The 22,984-nt window shown below is 38.0% G+C and overlaps 1 protein-coding gene across 3 annotated transcripts in view; it reads left to right on the plus strand.

Annotated features, from left to right (window-relative positions):
• LOC133519016 (protein grainyhead) overlaps positions 1–22,984 on the plus strand; it is a 167,132-nt gene that overhangs the window by 84,907 nt on the left and 59,241 nt on the right. For all 3 annotated transcript variants that reach the window (XM_061852866.1, XM_061852868.1, XM_061852867.1), the window contains exon 3: positions 19,308–19,511. In XM_061852866.1, coding sequence (XP_061708850.1) covers positions 19,308–19,511 — 204 coding nt within the window. The remainder of the gene's footprint in view (positions 1–19,307; positions 19,512–22,984) is intronic.

Genomic DNA, 22,984 nt, shown 5'->3' on the forward strand with positions numbered 1-22,984 from the left:
TTGTTCTGCAAAGGGGTCTCTATTGTTTCCCATAAAGTTTTAAGTCATAATGTATTGTTTGTCCGCATTTTCGTTAGTCATAATTTGGTTTTTCTCAGAAACGCGTAACTTTTCAGGATTGCCATAAAACAAACCTAACCTAACCTAACCAATCTATAGGATAATCTAAGGAAATTCCTGAAAAGTTAACGGTTTCAGAGTTATGACTAATGATAATATGACTATCATTACATTATGACTTTCAATAATTATGTCAAACAAAGGGATCCGTCTGCAAAGATATCGAGGACTTTTTTGTGTAGAATTTAATAAGTTTTAATGTTGACTGTTGTGTTGATGGTACACATTTTCCAAGATGGCTCGGATTCCTCGAGGTCCCCAAATGTTAAATGGTTTGGGCATGAAAAAGGGGCCTTTAATTTATATACATAATAAATTTCATGACTGTTACAGATATTTCGAGGTTGGTCCTAATCCGATTATGCTACATTGTGCGTCCGCAGCAAATTCGGTTCTCCATACAAATGTAGTTACGCTCTCATTTTAAAATGACTTGCTAGATTGCTCTGAAACTTTGTACTTACAATAGGATATGGTATGTCTATGCCTATAATTAATTTAAAACATAAATGTGAAATGAGAGCCAATTAAGTTCAATATTAAGAATATGTGTCGTTGTTGACTCGCCGACAACGGAATTGAGATCTATATGGGTGCCATGTTCTGTGTTGTGTAGAAAATCCTGAAATTATAAAGGATTTGTCTTGGCTAGTTTTTACGTATAGGCTACGTATCACCGAAACGTCACAAACACCACGAAGGTTCGGCTTGTACGGGCCCTCGTTTTTCCTATATTCTTATACGCTGCGGAAACCTGGACTATCCGAAAGACAGAGAAGAAGACGATAGACGCCCTAGAAATATGGTGCTGGAGGAAAATGCTGGGGATATCCTGGACCGAGTTTCGGACTAATGTCTCCATCCTTAAAGAACTCCGTATCAAGCAGCGCCTTTCGACTCTCGTAAAGACCCGCATACTCAGTTTTTTCGGTCACGTCTCGAGGAGGAACAACGACTCCATAGAGCGTCTAGTGGTGCAGGGTAGAGCAAACGGAAAAAGACCGCGCAAAAGGCCACCTATGCGATGGACTGACCTAATCAAATCTGCCATGAAGGGTCCCCTGAACGCATTTGCCAGAATGGCCCCCAACCGCGAAAAATGGCGAGAAATCGTACGGCAAGCAACATCTGCGCCTGATATCAGCAGTTGACCACGACGCTCTGCAAAGAGTACAACGACAAAGAAGAAGAAGACGTATCATATTTGTCTAAAATTTGGTTTATTGATACACACACAAGGGATAGTCTCTAGCTAGGTACGGGGTGCCACACTCGTCAGCGCGACGGCGATATTTTTTACCTTTTACCTAAAAATCTCAAATTTGTGTACGGGCTCAGCTCCTGTTTCGTCTTAAGCCTGAATTTAACAGATTCTGACTCACAGGGGGCTTTGAGCATGTTGTTGCGTTCGTTTTCAAATTTTGAAAAAAAAAGAACTAGCCTAACAACACAATAAATGCTTGTTTTTCCGCATTCTTCACTATATCTCCCTGTCTCACTACTATCTGACCTTCTAACCCAGAGGGGAAAATATACCTTATTGGGGCTACTCCATCTTCCTCATGATAATATATTTTACTTTACTGAAAAGCAATCGGTACATGATACAAGATGCACATTGTTAAGAGCCGGGGTTAAAACCCACGATCATTGGTTTTAAAATGAAGCTTTGTATATATTTAATTTGTATTTTTATAATAAATCTGTTTTCTTGTTGACATTTTGTGTTCTTTCATCCTGGACAATTGTCACATGCGTCACATGTACGTTTTTATGATAGATCTACATCGACGCAACTGCATGTCATTGTCAAAGAGCATATAATCACTAGGTTTTAAGAGACGGGACTTCCATACTAGCGAGTGGAATCAGTTTGTTTCGCAAATCATTACCAAAATGTACGACAAAGAACTGTCAAAGAACCATAGTACCAACATAAGCGATTTAAATAGTGTAGTACGCTACACGCTTACGATTCTTATCGATATCGATAAAATGGGGAGGGTTGAAACATAGGCTCCTGTCTAAAAATTTTGTACTCGAAATCAGGTTAGCATCGAGTCCACATTTAAGTTGTATGTTATATAGTGGATAGTTCTTAATTGGACTACTATCTGGTCGGGCTTAATGTGGACCCGAATTATTTTAATACAGTTTTTAAGTCGAATTTTTATTTTATTAAATGCTTGATTTTCATAATGATGTGCACATACATGTTTGAATAAATGTAACTTTTCTATGGGAAGATGTATCAGGTCTTCGATCCCAACAAATTTGGCCCACTGCCTGCATCTGAAAACATACAGCCTTGGAAAAACATGACTTTATCTACAGTTTATATTCCATGTGTTTGCTAATGAGATGATCAACTGATTATTTCGCGCTAATATGCATCTATAAATCATGTTTTTCGGCATCCAGTTATCAACAACCCTTTATCAATGCTTTAACTTTTTATGTATTTATATGTCTGTTAATCATGAGAACGGGTCTGGCCTTGTTGGCAGCGACCCTGCCTATGAAGCCGATGGTCCCAGGTTCAAATCCTGGAACGGGCATTTATTAGTGTGATGAGCATGAATATTTGTTCCTGAGAGATGGGTATTTTCTATGTATTTATAAATACTTATAAATTAGGTCTATGCACACACATATATATATATATATATATATATACATTATTGCACAAACTGACTTAGTACTAAAGTATGAATGGCATGTGTTGTGGGTATATATATATATATCGTTGTCTAAGTACCCACAACACATGCCATTCATACTTTAGTACTAAGTCAGTTTGTGTAATAATGTCCTATAATATTTCTTTATTTATCATAAAAACAGAGATTAATTTTCTTACATTTTAGGTTAATATATTAAATAATCACTAGATAAAAAAATATGTTAACTAATGACCATTAATGCATAAGTAATAGATAATTTATGCACTATTAATCTTCGACGAATTAATTATGGTCATATTGCATGCTATTTAGTTCTAAGGAAATTTCACATATTTAATTTAATTATTTACACTGATATACAAATAAAACTACAGTTATCGATAGTTATAGTACATCCCTAGTTCACAACGAAAAATAATGTAAAATATCTAATTTTCGATGTGTTTATAGCCTGCTGACCCAAAATAAGGTCAAAAGTATTTAAAGCAATACTTACCAGTCTTCATCCAAGGGAAATTTCGCCATAAAATCCCTTTTTTCGTGATTTTCTCGAGTGGCTCGCTTGCCACATATTTCACACTTAGTAAACCGTTTTCTCGCTGGCATTGTAACAAACTCGCTCTTTACTCTGATCACGGTTGACTATTTTCGATTTTTGCACTAAATAATAAAGAAATTACACGAAATACCCGAACAAAACATTGAAGCCTTCAAAACAAACAAAGCATTTAGGCTGACAGTAGACTTGATGTAAACTTGACATAATAAATAGCACTGACGTTTTCTTTTTCTTCGTTGGCAATGATTTGCGAAACAAATTCCATACAAAACTTTTTTCTTCCTAGTTGCGTCAGCCTGATCGGAATCTGGCAGCTAACTCCATCTTGCGTCCAGTAGAAGAATCAAAATCGTACAGGTAAAACTACTCTCTGCCTTAGGATCCCCTTTTAAATGTCATAAATCCAAACATGGCAGCCATACCCATCGACAAAAAAGTCTACCGTTGATCTAATTTCATTTGACAGTTAACTAATACGTATTCGACACGCTTATATTTGACAACTAGAATCCTGACTAGAGCTGGGACTGCGTACCAAAAGTACGTCTCTGTTACTCGTACCAAAAGTACGTCTAAAATACCAGTTTTACGAGTATGACCCCCAATAGGCAGTTTACGTATTTGCCGTGCTTAGGCGTCTTACAAATAAGGATTATTTATACAAATATCGACTTATTATTTCGGTAAGGGTCGGAAATATGGTGACGTTTTGAGTGAAGGCTATGAATCTATTGTCATATTTTTGTTATATATTATTACATTATTTTTAGATACAACAGACACCCAGACGACCATCTGTTAACAAAATTTTATTTTACCTTAAGTAACGGTAAGAATGGAGGTACGAGGTGATAAAAGTTTCATATTTGTTTTATTTCAGAAATCAAACTCCGTACTTTTAAATACTCGACAAGCTAAAAGTAGTCTATTACAAATAACCTGTTCCAAAAACTATTCCGGTACAACGCCCCGCCTCTAGTGTGGATATTGTTCACTGACAGGTGGTGATAATAGCAATTCGACAAGTCACAATATTTCTCACATCAAATGGAAATCAACACGAAACGTCACTTTTAGCATGTCGAATAAGGGCCCTTATAAGACACGGTGATAACGTGATATAGTGGCCGTAAACATAGTAAGTACAATTGAGTAGGTAGTAGTGGTCTCTGATGGACCGTAAATGGTTTTATGGCTATATTTAATTACAATGAAATTATCCACTTATCTACTGTTAATAGAATGAAATTATTATTTAAAAACTCGGCCGAGAGCATGTCGGGCCATGACCAGTGTAGGGTACCGTAGTTACAATTCTGTCAGAATAGGCTAAACGGGGGCTATTAATAAGTATCATGTACATTACAAGCATGAATAAGTACCTGCGCAGCGCTTTGTACATACGTCTTTTTACTAAGAGAAGACTTTTACAATAACTCAAAAACTGCTGGACCGATCATGTTCGCTATTGCTTTCATTTAAAGTATAATAAATACTTTTGTTTGGGTCATCATTGGGTTAAAGAAAAAACAAAAACAAAAAAAAAACTTTTTGTATGGGAGGTATCCTAAAACACTTGTTTTTTAGTTTTTATTTTACCTACCGTTCTATTGCCATGCTAAATTGCAGCTTTCTAGTACTAACGATCACGGAGCAAAGCCACTGACGGCCAGACAGACGAAGGGACATGGCGAAATTACCTATATGGGTTCCTACTTGTAGTGTATTGGGGAAGCGTTTGTACTGTAGTGTGCCGTATTGTGGATACGCGACGTATGGCTGCGCGAAGCGCCGCAGGGCCGGGCGGTGTAACGGTGCGCAAGAGTCTGATTTATCGTGGACATCCACCGAACCTATCCGATTTGCATTTAGATAGCGGCAGGCGGCGGGCGAGCGTCGAGAACGGACGACCGCTTTACTCTATCGCACGTAAATTAACTATAAAATTATGTTTGCGCAAAAAAATCAAGATGGCTTCGCATCCCATAAATGAGAGATTTAATCGTCCAATCAACGGACCAGGCTCAGTATTCTGCAAATAACTAAGACTGTTAAAGGAAAGAAACACTTACTGATTAGATCGTGGGTATTTGCGGACGGGACTACGGAACAAAATTCCTTCCAATGGTCGTAAAATTTATTTACGGTACTGTTCGCAGGGACATGGTATTTGGTTAACAACATTGTCAACGTTGATAATGTAGTTACCTAAGTGATATATTATTCTCACGAGAACCCTACATGTGTGTCATTTATAATGCAATGCTAAAGCCAAAGATTTCAAAAATATCTGAACATGAACCTTGAAAATAAAGGCATGTTAAGATACAAGTGGCTGCTCCAATATATCCGTAGGTTACTGTAAAAATCATGCAAATAGTAACGAAGCGAGCTCGATTCGGCTAATATAATCATATCAATTTTACACTTTAATGTATTTAACTCGATAGTTTGTAATAAATATTGTAATGTAATATAACTCTTAAACAAACTATTTATAGACAGTAATTGCATTAATCATTAATTGCCCAACAGTTGCGATACCGTTCAGATTAGAATATCAACAGATTATGGCTTTCTGCGGGCGGAAAAGTAAGCTATTAGATGAGGGGAAGGTTGCGAAGGGGGAGGGGTCTATTCAGACGGCTCGTAAATTATCCACCTCCGCAATTAGCAGGCGCCGAATTGGCGCATTATACGTTTCCTACGGCTGCTGCGGTGAGCCAGCCTGCCATACTTATACCATAATGTCACTTTTGACACTGACAGATTGGTATCGTACCACTGTGACTTCTTATAGGGATTGTTCGAATCGGGCCAATACTTTTTAATAAAAATAAAATATCTATGGAGTATGAGTGGACCACTGAGGAGAACAGGATATTTCTTAAACTAAGATTTATTAAACCAAATTAATCTTTAAAACAATACTTTTCTGTTGTTTTAAAGATATGTAACTTCGGGATTTAAGTTTTACTAGCAGTTTCCGTTCCTTATATAAACGCGAATGAAATCCTAATTATAGTCAAAAACTTTACTATGATGATGGAAAAAAATACTTTTATTGAATAATTCACTCTACGCGTGTGATCTGTGCGTAAGCGGCAAAGCTCCTCGTCTAACTAGTATTTTTTATGAATGCGAAATTGCAAGTTTAGCTACCGCAATCAACAAACTACAATTTGGTTAAAAAGCAGTTCTGCTGAGATAATTATAACAATTTTAATAAGTCATGGAGTTGCAGGTCTACATAGGCTACGGAGACAGCTTACCATCAGGCGGGCCGTATGCTTGTTTGTCACCGACTTAGTATAAAAAATGCAATTCAAATACAATATAAACTAGCCATAAATTAGTACATTACGATACAAGTGCGAAAAATAGGAAATTCGAAACGAGTGGCGATAAATTAAAACACGACCGAAGGGAGTATTTTAAATCGACACGAGTTGCGAATTACCTATTCGCACATGTATCGTACAACGTTTTACAGTACATATGGCCCTTTAAATGTTCGACACAGTAACGTAATATGCTACTTCTCGCACTAGTGCTATAAAGTAGCCCCATATGTACTGTAAAGTAGTTTACGCATTTCGATGCTTATTTGCATGGTAACGGGTTAGCATGCTAATACCAGCTATTAGACGGATAGATTTATTAATTATTATACTCGTAGTGTTATAAATGGAATTCGTGCCTGCTTTATGGTAGGTCTACCTACAATCTATATACCTCTATATCTGTGTTCATTCCAGACGCCCATATGCGTGACCAAGCAAATACTATGTACATATGTTCTGACTGTGCCGTTCGTATACAGATGATGCAGATTTTCCTCTTGAGAGCACTTAATCGTTCCGTCAAACAGATGTTATCGGATGAAACATCCCCGACCACTCCGAGGCGTAAAAGGAAGATGTATACGCCCCTAATTGCGAGATCTCCAGCAGTATCTACTACAATATGTAAATAGGCGTCGAAGGCAATTAAAAGCTTATCTCGCGGCCTGCCAGGCTCGCCGCGCCGCTGACCAGGATGGCTCCGAGAAATGATTGACAATCGCACTATTTTAACTGCAGCGGTCCGATAATGAAAACGTTCCTCCTCGATTAATTCATACTGTATTTATTGTTGACAATTACTATATTTACAAAACATTGCGGTATAATTGATCGCGTTCTCACAATTGTCAGGTTGATGAGTTGTTTGCAAGTTGTGTACGGTTAAAAAGTTGTCGGAGTCGAGACGTTGTCTGTCGACAACACTTCGCTCGTACAGCTTATTGCTATTTTTTCTTAAAGCGGTTTCCGATAATTTATCTTAAACGACAAATATTCGTATTCAGTTGGACCTATTAAACACAGTCATTTAATTATGTGTCTGTAGGTATATCGACGTATTTATATGTGCTTGAATGCAGATATCTTATTTAAGCAGCTCCCTAATAGAAATCGCTACTATAAAATAAGCCTACATGGATAGGGTTGTTTGGCAATGATAACATCCTGCTTTAGCAATCTATTGCATCAAATTGTATAAGAAAGTACCTACTGTATGTTATTTTACGTTTTTTTTTAATTCTATATTTATTTAAATCGTATTCTTTATTTAATGCATTTTAGTTATAAGATGTAACGTTTTGAAAAGATGTGTCTCGCCGAGTTGTTGCCGATGTTGCTGATCACGTATTGGGATACCCTCCCACAATTTAGGACGAATTTAAATCTTCTCGGGTCGAGGTGTAAGGTTAGAGCCGTCATAGCTTTATTTGGCGTTCATAAGCGCATTGTAATATGCCTACTTGGAAAATAAACTATCTTTATCTTTTATCTTAAGGAAATCAATATTATTGAAAAAATGGCGTTTTCATTCTTACTCGTAATTGTAATAAAAACCATTGGTGTTCAATTTTTTTTTATGAGATGTCATATTAGACAACGTACTTACTGCAACAGCTGAGGGTAGTAAATCAAGCTCGCGTAGATCCGTGGGCATAGCGCAGTGTCACAGATCTTTCGGGTATAATGGTACCGAGATTTAATTATAGTCGCAGGAGTATAGCATAATCGGGTATAAATCACAGCGTATAGATACCTGCCAGCGCAACCTGTTTTAATTCGCACGCCACAATGCAAACCGCGCCGAGCGGCGCATTGTGCGCTGCGCGGGCGACATCCTTCTAATTTATACCTTCATGCTTGTTTACTGAAAGCCGCCGAATTCATCCAAAACTATAACGTATCAACGTTTTTAATCTCGTTCTAAAGAATTGCAAATTCGTTCATAAGCTTTTATTCGGATGCCTATAAAATTTATACAGCATCGTCTCATTGTTCAGAACTCTGTTTAGTATCGCGTTTAGCACACAATTGAAAGCATTAACATTCCCATTGAAACGTGAGTGGTTTAATCAGCCATAGAACTCACTCAATCTTTGTCTACGGGAGTAAAACGTTGTAGGGTCAAAATATCTTGTGCAAGGATTTTTAGTTCTCGTAATCGCATTAAGGTGTGGTCTAATTAGTTTAAAGAGACACATTGCTACCTACCGTTTTGACATTAAATTAAAATACAAGTAGGGACATTACTTTTACTTCCGCCCGCGCAGATAGTTGTTTCTGATTTATAAGGATTGCTATAATATAGTAACCTATTAGGTAACGCCCTCTCACTGAAAATGGACCACACACGGGCATTCAAATTAGAAAAGTCAATGTAAACGGAAATGATGCATTTATCGTAGCTCGTACGTAAGGCGAACACCGCGGGCGTCTTCTCTTTAAGCTCGTAACTCTTCTAATAAGACACCTTTAAGCGCGCCTAATGCGTGCAACATCGATTAAATATTTCATTATGATTTGTGGTGAAACCGAAACATTTGTCCGCCGTGTTCCGTGTGCTAAGACGATTAGTGTAATAACTTCGTCTGCCACTTACAACCACGAAACTGTAATACGCTTTATTTATTTATTTAAGTTATATAATCATAACAACAATAAATTGATTTGTGTTATTACTTTGTAAGGTATTAATATTCAAAGTGTCCTTTTATTTCTTGCTTCCATGGTATATATTCCTATCTATAATTTGTCTGTTAGATGTAAATAAATTAAAATCGCATTGTAACGTTACAGCTGTACTGTTTATAATGGAACTGCTGATGATTAAGTTTACGTTAGGAAACATTAAAACAAACTGTATTTAACCAGAGTCTATTAATTAAGGAGACCGACAGCCCTTAGTTTAACGGCCTCATAGCCTAGTTGGTAGTGACCTTGCTTGTGTGTGCTTGCCTCCTGAAGCAGGAGGTCAAGGTTTCGAATTCTGGTAAGGGCATTTATTTGTGTATTCATCTCATATTAGTACTTATTCCTGAGTTATAGATGTTTTCTATGTATTGAAGTATTTATCTATTTAGTATTATACACTGCGGCTATATGGCTGCGAAGCTTGGACACTAACACTGAAAGAAGAGAGTCAGCTTCTGGTAGCGGAAAGAAAGGTGTTACGGAAGATCCTGGGACCTATCAAAAGAGATGACGGCACCTGGAGGATCCGTAAGAATGCCGAAATCGAGGAGTTAGTGGCCGAACCCAATATCATCGGCGAAACGAAATGCCACAGACTTCGCTGGTTCGGCCATTTACTGAGGATGGGTGAGGATCGAGGTGTTAAGAGAGCTTATTTGGGACAACCGACTGGTCGCCGTCCAGTGGGTCGGCCCAGATACCGCTGGAGCGACAGTGTACAGGCGGATCTGTGCCAACTCAAAGCCGATAACTGGCAGGAAGTGGCACAGGATCGGGACAGCTGGCGTTCTCTCGTTTTGGAGGCCAAGACCCTCTTTGGATCACTGCGCCACAATAGTTAGTTAGTTTTAGTTAGTTAGTTAGTATTATACACTGGTATAAGATCTGGTATAAAAAATCCCATCAAAAACATTTTTATGTAAAATGCAGCCAAGACGAGGTTATAAGGCTCCCACTGTCATGAAGTTATCAGATCTCTTGTAGAGCCAAGCTTCTAACTCTCTACACCTTAGTCAACATATATGCCTTGGACGCTTCGTCACATGGGCGTAAGGTGAAAAATGTATTCACTAGGTATTCTTTTTTGTTCTACAATACTTCTTGCAGTAACGAAACCAGAGCTCTGATAACTTTTTGACAGTGCGAGCCTTATGGCCTCGTCTTGGCTGCATTTTACATGAAAATGTTTTTGATGGGATTTCACTACTTTTTGTAATTCACTTCTATATTCCATCCCCTAATTGAAAGGGTTGAGGGTGATTTACTATAAATAAAAATACGTATCTGGGGGCATCTTTTATACAATCTGCTATTTTTACTAATTCCCCATACAAACTTCAACCCCTTTTTCCCTTTAACGCCCTTTTCCTCCCTCATCTTTTAAAGATCTTAAACGCGTTTTAATCATTCTTCGAATCGGGCCGTGAGTCAGTGACGAAATAGGGTTTTTTAGATATGAATAAAATTTAAAGTATGAGAGATATGCAATTGAATTTTTTTATGCTTAACAAGTCTACTACTCGTACTAAAATGATATCCCGAAAATTTTGTTTATCTTGTATAATCCAAACCCAAGTTATGAGGGTTCAAAAAAACGACATAGCGCTTCGAGAAAAGGTAGGTAGTGCGCTTACGCTTCGCTTTGCTCGTCTTAGCGGGGGCACTACCATGCCCCCAGATATCTACCCTCGTCTGTTATTTATTAGTGATAGGGAATAAATGACACATTGCATATAGGTTGCCTAGTTAAATTGCGTACAGCCAGTATTAAATAACTAATTAATTTTCCTTAGTCTATATTTCCGGTGTTCATTTTGTTACATATATCAAATGAAAGCCTTTTGCTTTATTAAAAAGTTGATCCCGTCCACGGTGGCCTAGATTTAAATTTACACCTGAGATCTGGGCCAACTTTTAAATAAGGCAACCTATTACAGTCAGATTAATAATAAAATAAGCTTTCATTTGATATAACATACGATTCAATTATGAGGGTATATTAACACCGGAAGTATAAATTACAGAGATTGTACGCAATTTAACTAGGCAACTTAATAGAACAAAAGTTGTTAGCTGCTCCGGATTTATTCATGCGATTACAAAATTATTTATAGCAATGTGAAGGATATTTCAGTACTTATAGAGGCGACGTCATTTCGTTTTTAGAAACCGTATAGTATTTTATATATTTTTTTTACTTCAACGTGCCGAAGCCTAACCATCGGCCAGAATGATCAATAATTGAAATTCATTATGTGGTATAATTTTATAAACATTATTAGTTTAAAAACATATTTGACTTTTTAGGTGCTGCTAATTGCGAATGTTGACCGTTTTTTACGTATAATAAATTATTGCCTTAATACATAGGTGTCAGTAATTAGTCATTCATCAAAAGTAATAATTTCAGATAATAAAAAAAATGTGCTTTAACATATAAAATTATTTATCAATTATACATTGGAAATAGCATATGATACGGCCGACGGGGACCCCAAATTTACGAAAAAAAAATTGGCTCTTTCATATATTTTGAATGGTCTGTTGTTGATATTTTCTATGGGAGAGTCAATTTTTTTCGCGATTTCGGGATTGGTGCCAAAGTAAACGTTCCTCAGTATGACCTATATTCACAACGTAAAATATTGCAGGTTATTAAAAAAAAAAAAACCGTATAACGCCGCGAGAATCGTCAATGTTATAGAAGACCCTATAAAAAGTATTTTTACATTTTAGTTATTTGCGTATGAAAACTGCCAGCCGTTAGATGGCCGCAATTATAGGCATAAAAGTAGATTTAAAGCATACATAAAACCCTAAGGAAAGGTTTAAAAATCTTAAAACTAGATGACGCGATTATCCAATCCTAACGGACCTTCAATCAGAACGGACGACGTATTCTCGAATCACTTTCATCCAAGTGCGGGGTCCATAGCCACTGTTGTTTAACATCTATACGGAAATCATCATGAGGATATCAATTGAAAATTAAGTCAGACGGAATCACTATTGGAGGCTATAAAATATCCAATATGCGTTACACGGATGACACCATCCCGTTTGTTACTAGCATCGAAAAAATTGAATTCCTGCTGGAACAAGTTAGTCTTGATTTCGGTCTAAGCAAGACGAATTGTAGATTGAGCTAACAACAATCGCACGAAGTCACTAAAATTGCGAAACGCGACGTCGTTCCATATACCTTGGGGCACTCATAACAAATAGTGGTGGATGCGCGAATGAAATAAAACGGTGCATGGCTATCACCAGATCCGCCATGGATCGGCTCAGAAAAATATGGAAAAACCGAAACATTAGTATTTCCCATATTTCTTTATGGTGCTGAGACGTGAACCTTAAAGAAAATTTAGAAAAAGAAGATCAATACTCTAGAATCGACAACATTGGTGCTGGATAAGAATGCTTGGCATAACCTGGACACAGTTTCGAACCGTCTCAATTCTCCAGGGACTTGGTATTAAACAGCGATTTTCTTCCATCGTCCAGTGTCGTATTCTCACTTTCTTTGGACATATTACACGTCGAGACGATACATCTGTGGAACAACTTGTAGAGCAAGGAAAAGTCGAAGGCACAAGGCGCTGTAGGTCACCAGTCCGAGGGTCAGATCTAGTCAAAAATGCACTCAATGGACAACTCCACGAATGTACTTACAAGAAGGGTTACAGTACGTGAAGAATAACGACCGATTGTAAAGCTTGCCATCGGCCCTGGTATGACGACCATGACCACTCTGATAAGAGTTTGACGACAAATAATAAGAGGAAGATGACGCCATTAAATAAGAATAGGTATGCCTAAAATTCTTTAATTGTACTTATGTGCATATGACATCTGCATTCGGATTCGAATTAGTATTTTATGTTCAGAAGATTTTCTTCGTATAAAGCTAAACTGGAAAAATCGTAAACGATACGCGAGGAACGCCGTATGAAAATAATATTTAAAATCGTATAGGAAGATCAATTTGCCTTAATAAAAAAGTTCTTTAAGAGCAATCGACAATGAAGGGCGCAAGTACAATGTCGTCTCTACGTCGGCCGACCTTTAGGCCACCTTCTTTTCCGCATTGCCCATTGTTTATGTTAGCAGATTAAGTGCGGAAATTATTGTAAATTGCTTAATTAATAAAAACAGCACTTAAGAAATATTTATTTATAATCGTTAAATTTGCTATGGTAACTACGCTCATTTTTAGGGTTCTGTAGTCGACTAGGAACCCTATCATTTCACTATGGCATCTGTCCATCTTGTTTGCCCGATCGTTAGTGCTAGATGGACTGGATGAGTCAGACCCGGGTACGTCCTTAAACTTCGTCCAAAAGAGAGGTATGGGCGTTGTGAATGTCATGTCGCTTTGTGTGGTAGGGCAAAGCACAGCGGATGTTATTCCAGATCTAGAGCAGAGCCCAACTGGGGAAGTACCTCCACCTTACAGAAAACCGCAGCCAAATAACACTAGACCCTACTTATAGTGTTGTGTTCCTGCCGGTGAGTAAGGTTGCCTGAGCTCAACGAGGGGTCGGCAACGCGCATGTAACTCCTCTTGAGTTGCAAGCGTACATGGGCTACGGAAACTGCTTACCATCAGGCGGGCCGTATGCTTGTTTGCCACCGACGTAGTATAAAAAAAAGTATAAATCAATCATGCCAATAAAGTGGTAAAATAAAAACAAGGAAAATATTGTTTATAGTAGTAAATCTTAATAAAAACTTACTACTTAATAAATCAGCGAAAACTATAGCGAACATGATCGGTTAAGCCGTTTTTGAATTATAGCAAAAGCTTTCCCTTTTAGTAAAAAATATACAAAAGGCTGCAAAGGTACTCTTTTGTGCAGAGTTGTGCTTGTTATGTACACATATGTACATGATATCTACTCACTTAGACTCCGTTCATAGCAGCCTATAGTGACAAACGGGTAAGTACCTCACTACGGAACCCTACACTGAGCAAGTGAGCATGGCCTGACATGCTTTTGGACGATTATTAATACTTCATGTTGTGTGAATTTTATTGTGCTGTTAAAAATTAAAAATTACGGTTCTGATGTCTCGATTTGAATGACGGTCCGCGGTCTTGGCCAGCCGTCCCACCGACTACAACACAAAGGGCACTCATATGAACGCAAGTTAACGTTCCAAACATATTCAATGAGCTCGCGTCAACGTCACCTCCGGGCGCTGTCACTCAACGGTCATCCAACGGTTTTGTAAAAAATAACAATGAAAAGTTCTCGACTTCCATAAAATTACATATAAAATGACAATTTTTAAACATCAGTAACGACTTTATAAAGTTATCGAATATCTATAACGTTAAAATCATATTCTTATTGAGCTAAATATGTAAATAGCCCATAAAAGAAGGTATCGTTAAAATCGTGTGGGTAAGATAATAAATTACGAGATACAAGTAATGTTTATAGCAATGAGCGTTAAAGATAATAAAAAGGCTCTTAATCGAACAATGAAATATCAATGACACCCCTTTTCTTTAGGAGCATTGAGGGGTACGATATACAGTAAAGTTCTGATGTTATAAATGGGGCACAGTGCGAACAAAAATAATAGATACGAGTAGTAGAACCGTCTCGAATTAGCTATTAATTGAAAGCTTCTGCGAGACTAAGTGTAATTATTTGCCGCCATTAAATTTTCAGATTACTCGGGCGCTACTAGTTACGCAGACAGGAGACATGACTTATTTAGTGCCCATGTTGTGTTTCCATCTTTAATCTGCGTGGGCGCATATTTCCGAGAAAACATTTCTTGTCGAGCGCGCATGATGCTGCTAAGAAAACAGAAGTAATAATGTTAGCCATACTTGTACGGTAAAGAACTCCGTAAATGAATCATCGCATATGCGTTCCTCGTCACATTACAAAAAGAGGTTTGTCGAAAATGCCCCTCGTTCAGTTAGCTCGCGCTTGTCTGCTGGCTGCTGGGTACTCATCCCTTATTTATTTATACTGGTATAAGGAATGCGTTTTTTGTAACTCTGTATCAGCGTGTTCAGCGCTGCCACAATCCGATCCAGCGAATACTTTAATTGACGAAATGCAGCAACTGCATTCCAGTTGGATCGTTAGGCTTAATGTGGGAATACAAAAATGCCTTATTTCTAGAACATTAATAATTAATGCATTTCACTGTTTCAACACTTGTTCAAATGAGCAATTACGCTACATAGTTGTGTAATATTTAGGTATAAGGTAATAATTCCCACGTCACATGATGACATTGATGACCCGTATTAATAAATGATACCCAGTAGTCTAATAGCTGCCTATTAAAGTTTATACTGGAGAATAAAGGACTATAATCAGGTATAGGAAGTACTTGAACTGTTAGTAGATTTATATATACTAGGCGCCAAATCTATATGCTCTTAAAATTTTTAGTAAGATAGTTGCACGCGGTTAAATATTTAAGTGTATTAAGTAGGTAGGTATGTAGATATTACTGGACTTAGCCGTACTCGTAATGTTCTAGAATATATTCGTTTATAGACAATAGCCACTAGTGACAGTTATTATTATTATTTATCTACGTAACCCAAAATATATAATGTTGATGAATCCTGAATTTTTTAATCTAGGCACACAATGTTTAACAAAACCACCACCACTGTCTTGAAATAAAGCGTTTCAATATTATGTTTCAACATACGCCTTATCCTGATACAAAATAACTCAAAAAGTTATCTCTTATTTGAAACATTGAAAGCTGGCGATATTTTTGCCGTTGGGGCCATGCAGCACGCTAGTCCAATTACTTGTAATTAAATGTCTCACAACCGCAAGTACTTCTTTTACCGATGTACTCAAACGTACCTTTTATGGCTCGAAGTCTATCTACTCTAGACGGTAAGGTAGTAGTTAAATACGTCAAGCTGGCGCTTTTGCTGTAATAATTATGACGCATGATACATTTTTATCGCGTTATAATGATATGAGATCCGGTATAATACAGCTTACGGTTATTAGATGTTAAAGTTGGAAGCAGTTTAAAAGTTAGCTCGTTGTAACAAGTTGTCAGGGATTGATAGCAGTTTCTCTTATCACTGATGATAAAACATGCGTGTAGTGCGGCACTCCCTGCACTTTCCCCTGAACTCACTGCACCTGCTGCGTCGTCTGTCGGGTGAAAGAGGTGAACGCGGCTCCGTCGCTGAACCATGATTCAAAACAGTACACTATAATGCACCACTAACGTTTATGGATATATCCAGATACGTGAGGTTATTCCATATGAGACGGGTTAAATCGATCCACGTGAAAGTTCTCCTTATTATACCTACCATATGAATGGCCATTCACGAGATATACGGACCTCGTATATCCCGTTTATTACAAGCTATGAGTAGCCCTCATCTGTAATTTTTATAAATGCACCTCTTAATAGATGGTAAGTGAAACAAACATATAACCGTAATGGAAACGTAAATCGACGGTGTTTTCGCATCCTGTGTGTAAGTGCAGTGGCATAATGTAGATCACGATGGTTTATAATGAATAAAAGATCAAAGTATTCCGCTTGGTGGATGGTGTTCGAGTTTTTAATTAAGAGATTAATAATAAAGCAATGCAGGCGCAAGGCAACGACCGGAGAGCACACACGGCAGGCGGGCGCACGCAGCCCTATGAGACATGTATGCCGCTCCGTTACGACACCGACACCGAATTTTTCCACATGCCCGCGCAGCTAAGATAAGCGGCAAGAGACGCCAACGTGTTATTTATTAACGAACCGAATGATCGATAGTTGGACGCGACACCGGACGTGGACGTGGCGGAGCGCTGCCTTTCGAAACTGGCCGTCGCCGTCGCCGAACAGACTCACCACGTGCGCCTCGCTTGCCCTCTAAATCAGTTACCCTTAACACTCATTTACTTATGACTATAACTCAATATAAGATTTCCAGTAAAACCAACTAAGAAATTTTCATAGCTGTTACTAAGTTGCATCAATCCAACTGAACACTTACCCGATTTACGAAGTTTCTAAAATAAATGAGTTTAAGTTATTTTGCAATGGCGACCACTGTAACAAAGCTTCGCTTACGTTACACATACATCAGCTGTTGTGTAGTAGGTACACATCAAGGATACCTATATGTTGTCTGAGTAACGGTCGTGTAAAGAACGGCCGTGTCGAATCTTTTGTTTGAACAAGTCTCCTTCAACCCTTCGCTCTGAGCCATCCGTTCCGCTCTTGCATACGTCACGTCGTCGTGACAGCTGTGCGCTATACTTTCTAATCGCTCCATTCAATACCAAACAAACAGACAAGGAGTTGGCGACTTGCGAAAGATTTAAATGGCTCGAACAATCGACAGAAAAGAAAAGACTTATCAATTAATTATTTATAGACGTGAGAGTCAACAAAAGCTTTGTCAACCTGATTACGTAAGCGGTGACTTGGTAGCCCAGATATTTAAATACAGAATCAGTACATTGTATAAAGTTTAACCTGTAGAAACAAACTCGGATGTATACTTGAACTCGATGTGTAATATATACCAAACGATAGGAAACGTTCGTAAATTCGTGGCTGAGGTGCGCAGGGCAGGTTAGACCAGTCCCGGTGGCCTCGCAAGGACCCCAGCAAACCTGTTAGATTCGTTGCACGATTTTTACGTGCGCACCTACCGGAATCTCATTCACGTGCTGCACCCGCGCCACGGCCCCGCGCCGCCTGCCAGTTAACTCGTCAAATGACTCACGCTTCGGCTGGTTAAATGCCAGAAGCTGGCTTTTCCAGTTTTCTGATCGAATTCGCGCATTCTATTCTTACTTGAAACGAATATGATATTCTGCGGAAAAGATACATTAATTCATTGAGTAACTGGGCATGCGTAGCTCATTCATTCATTTATGAACAACGCAAACACTGATGCACAGCATATAAGTAAAAAATGTAGTAGTAGGTACCTACGTACAAAACTAACAGGTTCTTTGCATAAACCGCTTTTAATGAATGAGTTTAATTTCAGTTAAGTCAATAAACAACAGTTAAGTCAACTGGATATTACGACTTACGGGTTTAGTTTAACAGGAAAAATAAAGGGTTAATAATATAAAATATGCATTTAATATTTCATTTAGGCATCGATGTTGTTGTACTAAATAGATCTATGCAACCTTAAAGCAAATTAGCGAATTAGCGATGTCATTCCATGATATCAACACGAGACCAGGAACAGGAATCAGGTAGAGCTACGATCCGGTCAAACCCGTCCGACGCGTGCTTCCAACATTTTTTATTTATTTGTCTGCATCGTCGGATACCGCTGGGCGTGACGTCAGACGACCTAAACTGGTTAGCGAGGGAGCAGGGATTTGCCTCGCATCCTTCCGGTTCTGCAAGTGGTACGGACCTGTTCTACATCAGGTTGCGGCACCAGGTGACCCGTCGTCGTGACGTACGCCCGGCTCCGCGGTACCTCGCAAAAAACTACCCGAATTAGACGCCGACGACGCCCCCGCGCTTAGTCGCGTCCCGTTCCGATCACTACTGGTTTACTTTTGAACCGGACACTCGCCTTGCTGACTCACGCCTGTGTACTCAACAATTAGCACGCAAAGCGTCACACGGACGACCGCTGGTGCCCACCAACCACCAGAGGTCAGTATCCGTACCAAAATGGTCACGCCTAATAACTGGTTCGCAAGTTGTAGTCGGCCCCGTCGTACAACTAAAGGCCAGGGTACAGGTATTTTACGCTATGTTTACTCGATGATCCGATAGACTGAATGAAAATCCATTTGCATTACGTAATACGGCAGACGGAATTATAATATGCATTGTACTTTTTATGATGACTTGTAGGTAGGTAGGATGTCTAGAAGTAGAATAATACCTAATGGTTATATTTTGTTTGAACAGGAGGCGCAAGGAGGTGATGGAGGTGAGCGGCGAGTCGTGGCGCGCTTACTACTCGAGCGCGGAGCACCCGCTGAGCGCGGCGTCGTCGGCGGTGCTTGGCGTGGATGACCAGCAGCCGCAGGCCCTCGTCACCGAGTACTACAAGCTGCCGCCTCTGCAAGCGCAGGATCTACACAAGGATGGGAAACTAACTGATGTCTGGACGTGAGTCCTAGTTATAGATTAATATTACGTTACTTATGAACCTCAATAACCTATACACTTACAAACGTATGTGATTATATACTCGGTAACCTATATATATATCACAATTTTACGCCCTGAGATTATCTACAATACAAACCTCGCTTCGCTTGGATCTATGTTGACCTGTGTAAAGTTGTTGCTTAGAAATTGGATCTACAGTGAACAGGGTTACCGTTCGAAATTATCAATAAAAAATATTTGTTATTAATAAGAACTGATATTTTCATAAAACTTTATAATCTTAGTAACATCACAACTCGAACTAAGAACAAATTGCTTCGGCAGTAGATAATATATCTTAGGTGCGGCTACAGCTGCTTTGAAAAGCATTACAAATTACGGATGAGCCGCGTTGATAACTTACACTCCGTATCGTATTTATAATAATCAATTTTATGTTTACGGTCTTAACTCTGAATTCCCAGCAAAAGAGGTAAGTGTGTTTAGTTTATCATTGTATTAATTCGAAAACTAAATTCCACTCACGAACAATGTAAACGGGTTACTTTGGAGGGAAATATACCTACGCCACAACTGATTTTCATTGTTTTGGGGTGTATTTATTGGCAAGGTTTAAATGTTGCCTACTTTAAATGGTATTATACCATAGATAGATAGATAGATAGAATTATTGGCACACCTCAGTAAAAAGATACAAAAGAAAAAACAAATGTAGAGGCAGACAACAGCCAGAAAAGTAGGTGTTGCAAAAACGTTATGAAGCTTACTTTCACACACACCATTACAATGAATAAACATATACATATACGAAATACAAATATCCAAAAACATATATAACAGCATGCCAGCCACAGAGTAAAAATAACTATGTACTAAATACATATATATTACATATTTGTTAAATATTTAAAATGTATTGCATAATATGTAATTCTACAAATGACCGACCATACAAAGGCAGAAACTTAACCATTGAGGTAAACCAATTTATTGATTGCTTAAAGATATAATAATATGTAAAAATACGGAACCCTAAAAATGCAGTAAATATTACATAATTGACTTTTTTACTTGCGAAGCAAATGAAGGGAAGTAATAAAAAACCATCGAGGGCCCCGTACAAATTAACCATTTTTTTTTTCTACAAATTTATAGCTTAAATAATATCATTATGATGTCAGTGCACGTTCGAATTGGTCTATTTTGCTTAATATTTTTCAGTGTATTAGGTATTAGGGTTTGGAATTGATTTATAAGTTATTACTTAAAGAGTTGAGTATCAAAAGAAGTATTATTTATTCGTTGATAAATTTTGGATACGAGTGCGGTTAAAACCAAAATTGTGGTTAAAGATCCGAGTATGCAATATTCTTACCCCCGGAGTTACACACAATGTATTTCATCACACTTGCTAAGAAAAAACTAAATTTTAAGCGAAACAATTCTTAAATACGGTGAGATATCAAACATTCGTCCGCCGTTTTGTAATTTCTTAACACGTTAGGCATCGAAGGCAAAGACCTATTCGGCATTCAGCCACGATTGAAAATTATGTAAAAATATTTTAAATGGCTGTTAAGTTAATCAAATTAAATATTTTAAACATAAACAGAAATATTAAATTATAAACGTCAGTATTTTAAAAGTAAAACTCATTTATGCTACTTGGTTTGTATGAATAAGTGACATTATTAAAAAACAAGCTATAACTCCCTAGGGAGTTATAGCTTGTTTTCCCCAATCCATAACTCCCATGGGAACAAAATAGGCCTATGTCCTTCAGTACACCTCTATGAAATAAGATCTTTTTCGAGGAAGTGTGATGAAAAGGTATTACCTATTAAAGATGGAAACAAAAAACAGTGCTTAATGCATGCAACGTACCTATAGGTACCTAAATAGTCAGACGTATTAAACATATATCCGCATACCTACCATACTCACGATAATTGCCTTCTGCAAAAAAGTAGGTACTAACACAATCGAATATGCAAAACGAATCTCGAATATCGACAACAATCAAAGTTCAATCAGACGCGATTGCGGAAAATCAATCGGCGATTCTCACGGCCGTACATCATGACGTTCGTGTATTGGAGGCATTATCATTATAATCGACGAATTTCGAAGCGCAGTGAATACGGAATGATTTCGCGCAAAATTTATATGTAAACTATGATAATATGCAATCTTTGTAGAGTTTTTATGCACATTGAAGACGCATGGGGTTTGTGTTGCAGAGTCTCACGGACGAGTACGCTGAGACAGAGGCCGCGTGGCTTCCGGCCCTAACGAAAGGTGTAAGAATAACAAATAATAAAAATGTTAATGTTCCACTCAATAAATCACAAGCACTCATTTGAATACCTATGGCAGGATTAACGAATTGAGAGTTCGCAACTGCGCATGTTTTCGATCCCCACATTTCGAGTTCGGATATATTTTGCATAATATTATGTTTTAGTCTTGACTTATTATTTTTTAAACTATGATAGATACTTTTTATCGACGACGATGTCATATCCCTTGGTTTTCAAGATTTTATATGTATCAAAATAAGCTTATCAAAATATTTTAGGGTGTACATATTATTATTATGGTCGTTATGAAGTAAACACAGTTAACTAAGTATGTAGATACTAAATATACCCACCAATCTCATCCATCCATATTTATTTCATGAACCTGGTCTAACTTTTTGAAGCAGTCAAATGGTTGCTTTTTATTCACATTATACGTGAAAATACGCGCAATCCAAACTCAAAATGTCAGTGCATTCAAAGAAATCCTATAGAAATGCGACCCCGATCCAAATTATGCTCGCTCTTTGAAAGAGGTTGTTAACAGCATCCCTTGAATAGCAGCCCAAAATGAGCAAACGCCGTGTCACATTTTAACACAAGGAGTGCATAATGTTAACTTGACCCTACAAACCGTTTATATCTACTTTTATGAAGGTTTATTATATTCCATAAACACAGTGACGCTGTTGTAAAAGAAACAAGTTTGAACCTATGAAAATGGTAATATGCCGACTAAGATTAACGCGCACCGCGAAAGACAGAAAAGACTGAGCACAGTCGCTGTTGAATGTATTGTAACTTTAAAATATTTGGAAACGCCTTTATTTTATATTTTTGGGGTAGGTACCTAATCTTACACAGAACGACCTAGCCTCAAACTACGCAAAACTGGTTCTATGGTTGCGAGGCGACTATATCTTATACCTTTAAACGAGCAATTCTTGTATATATATTTCTGTGATCTCGGAAACGGCTCTAACGGTTTCGCTGAAATTTGGTATATGGGGGTTTTTGGGGGTATACAATCGATCTAGATTAGTCTTATGTTTGAGAAAACGCGTGTTTTCGAGTTTTTATGCGTTTTTCTTTCGACGCAGAATATGGTCGCTAATTTCGTGTTGCCGGCCACTGTCCGTCTGGTCCAGCGGGTTAAGAGTTTAAGACGCG

This window comes from Cydia pomonella, chromosome 6 (genome assembly GCF_033807575.1).
Source record: "Cydia pomonella isolate Wapato2018A chromosome 6, ilCydPomo1, whole genome shotgun sequence".
In the NCBI taxonomy this organism is placed as follows: domain Eukaryota; kingdom Metazoa; phylum Arthropoda; class Insecta; order Lepidoptera; family Tortricidae; genus Cydia; species Cydia pomonella.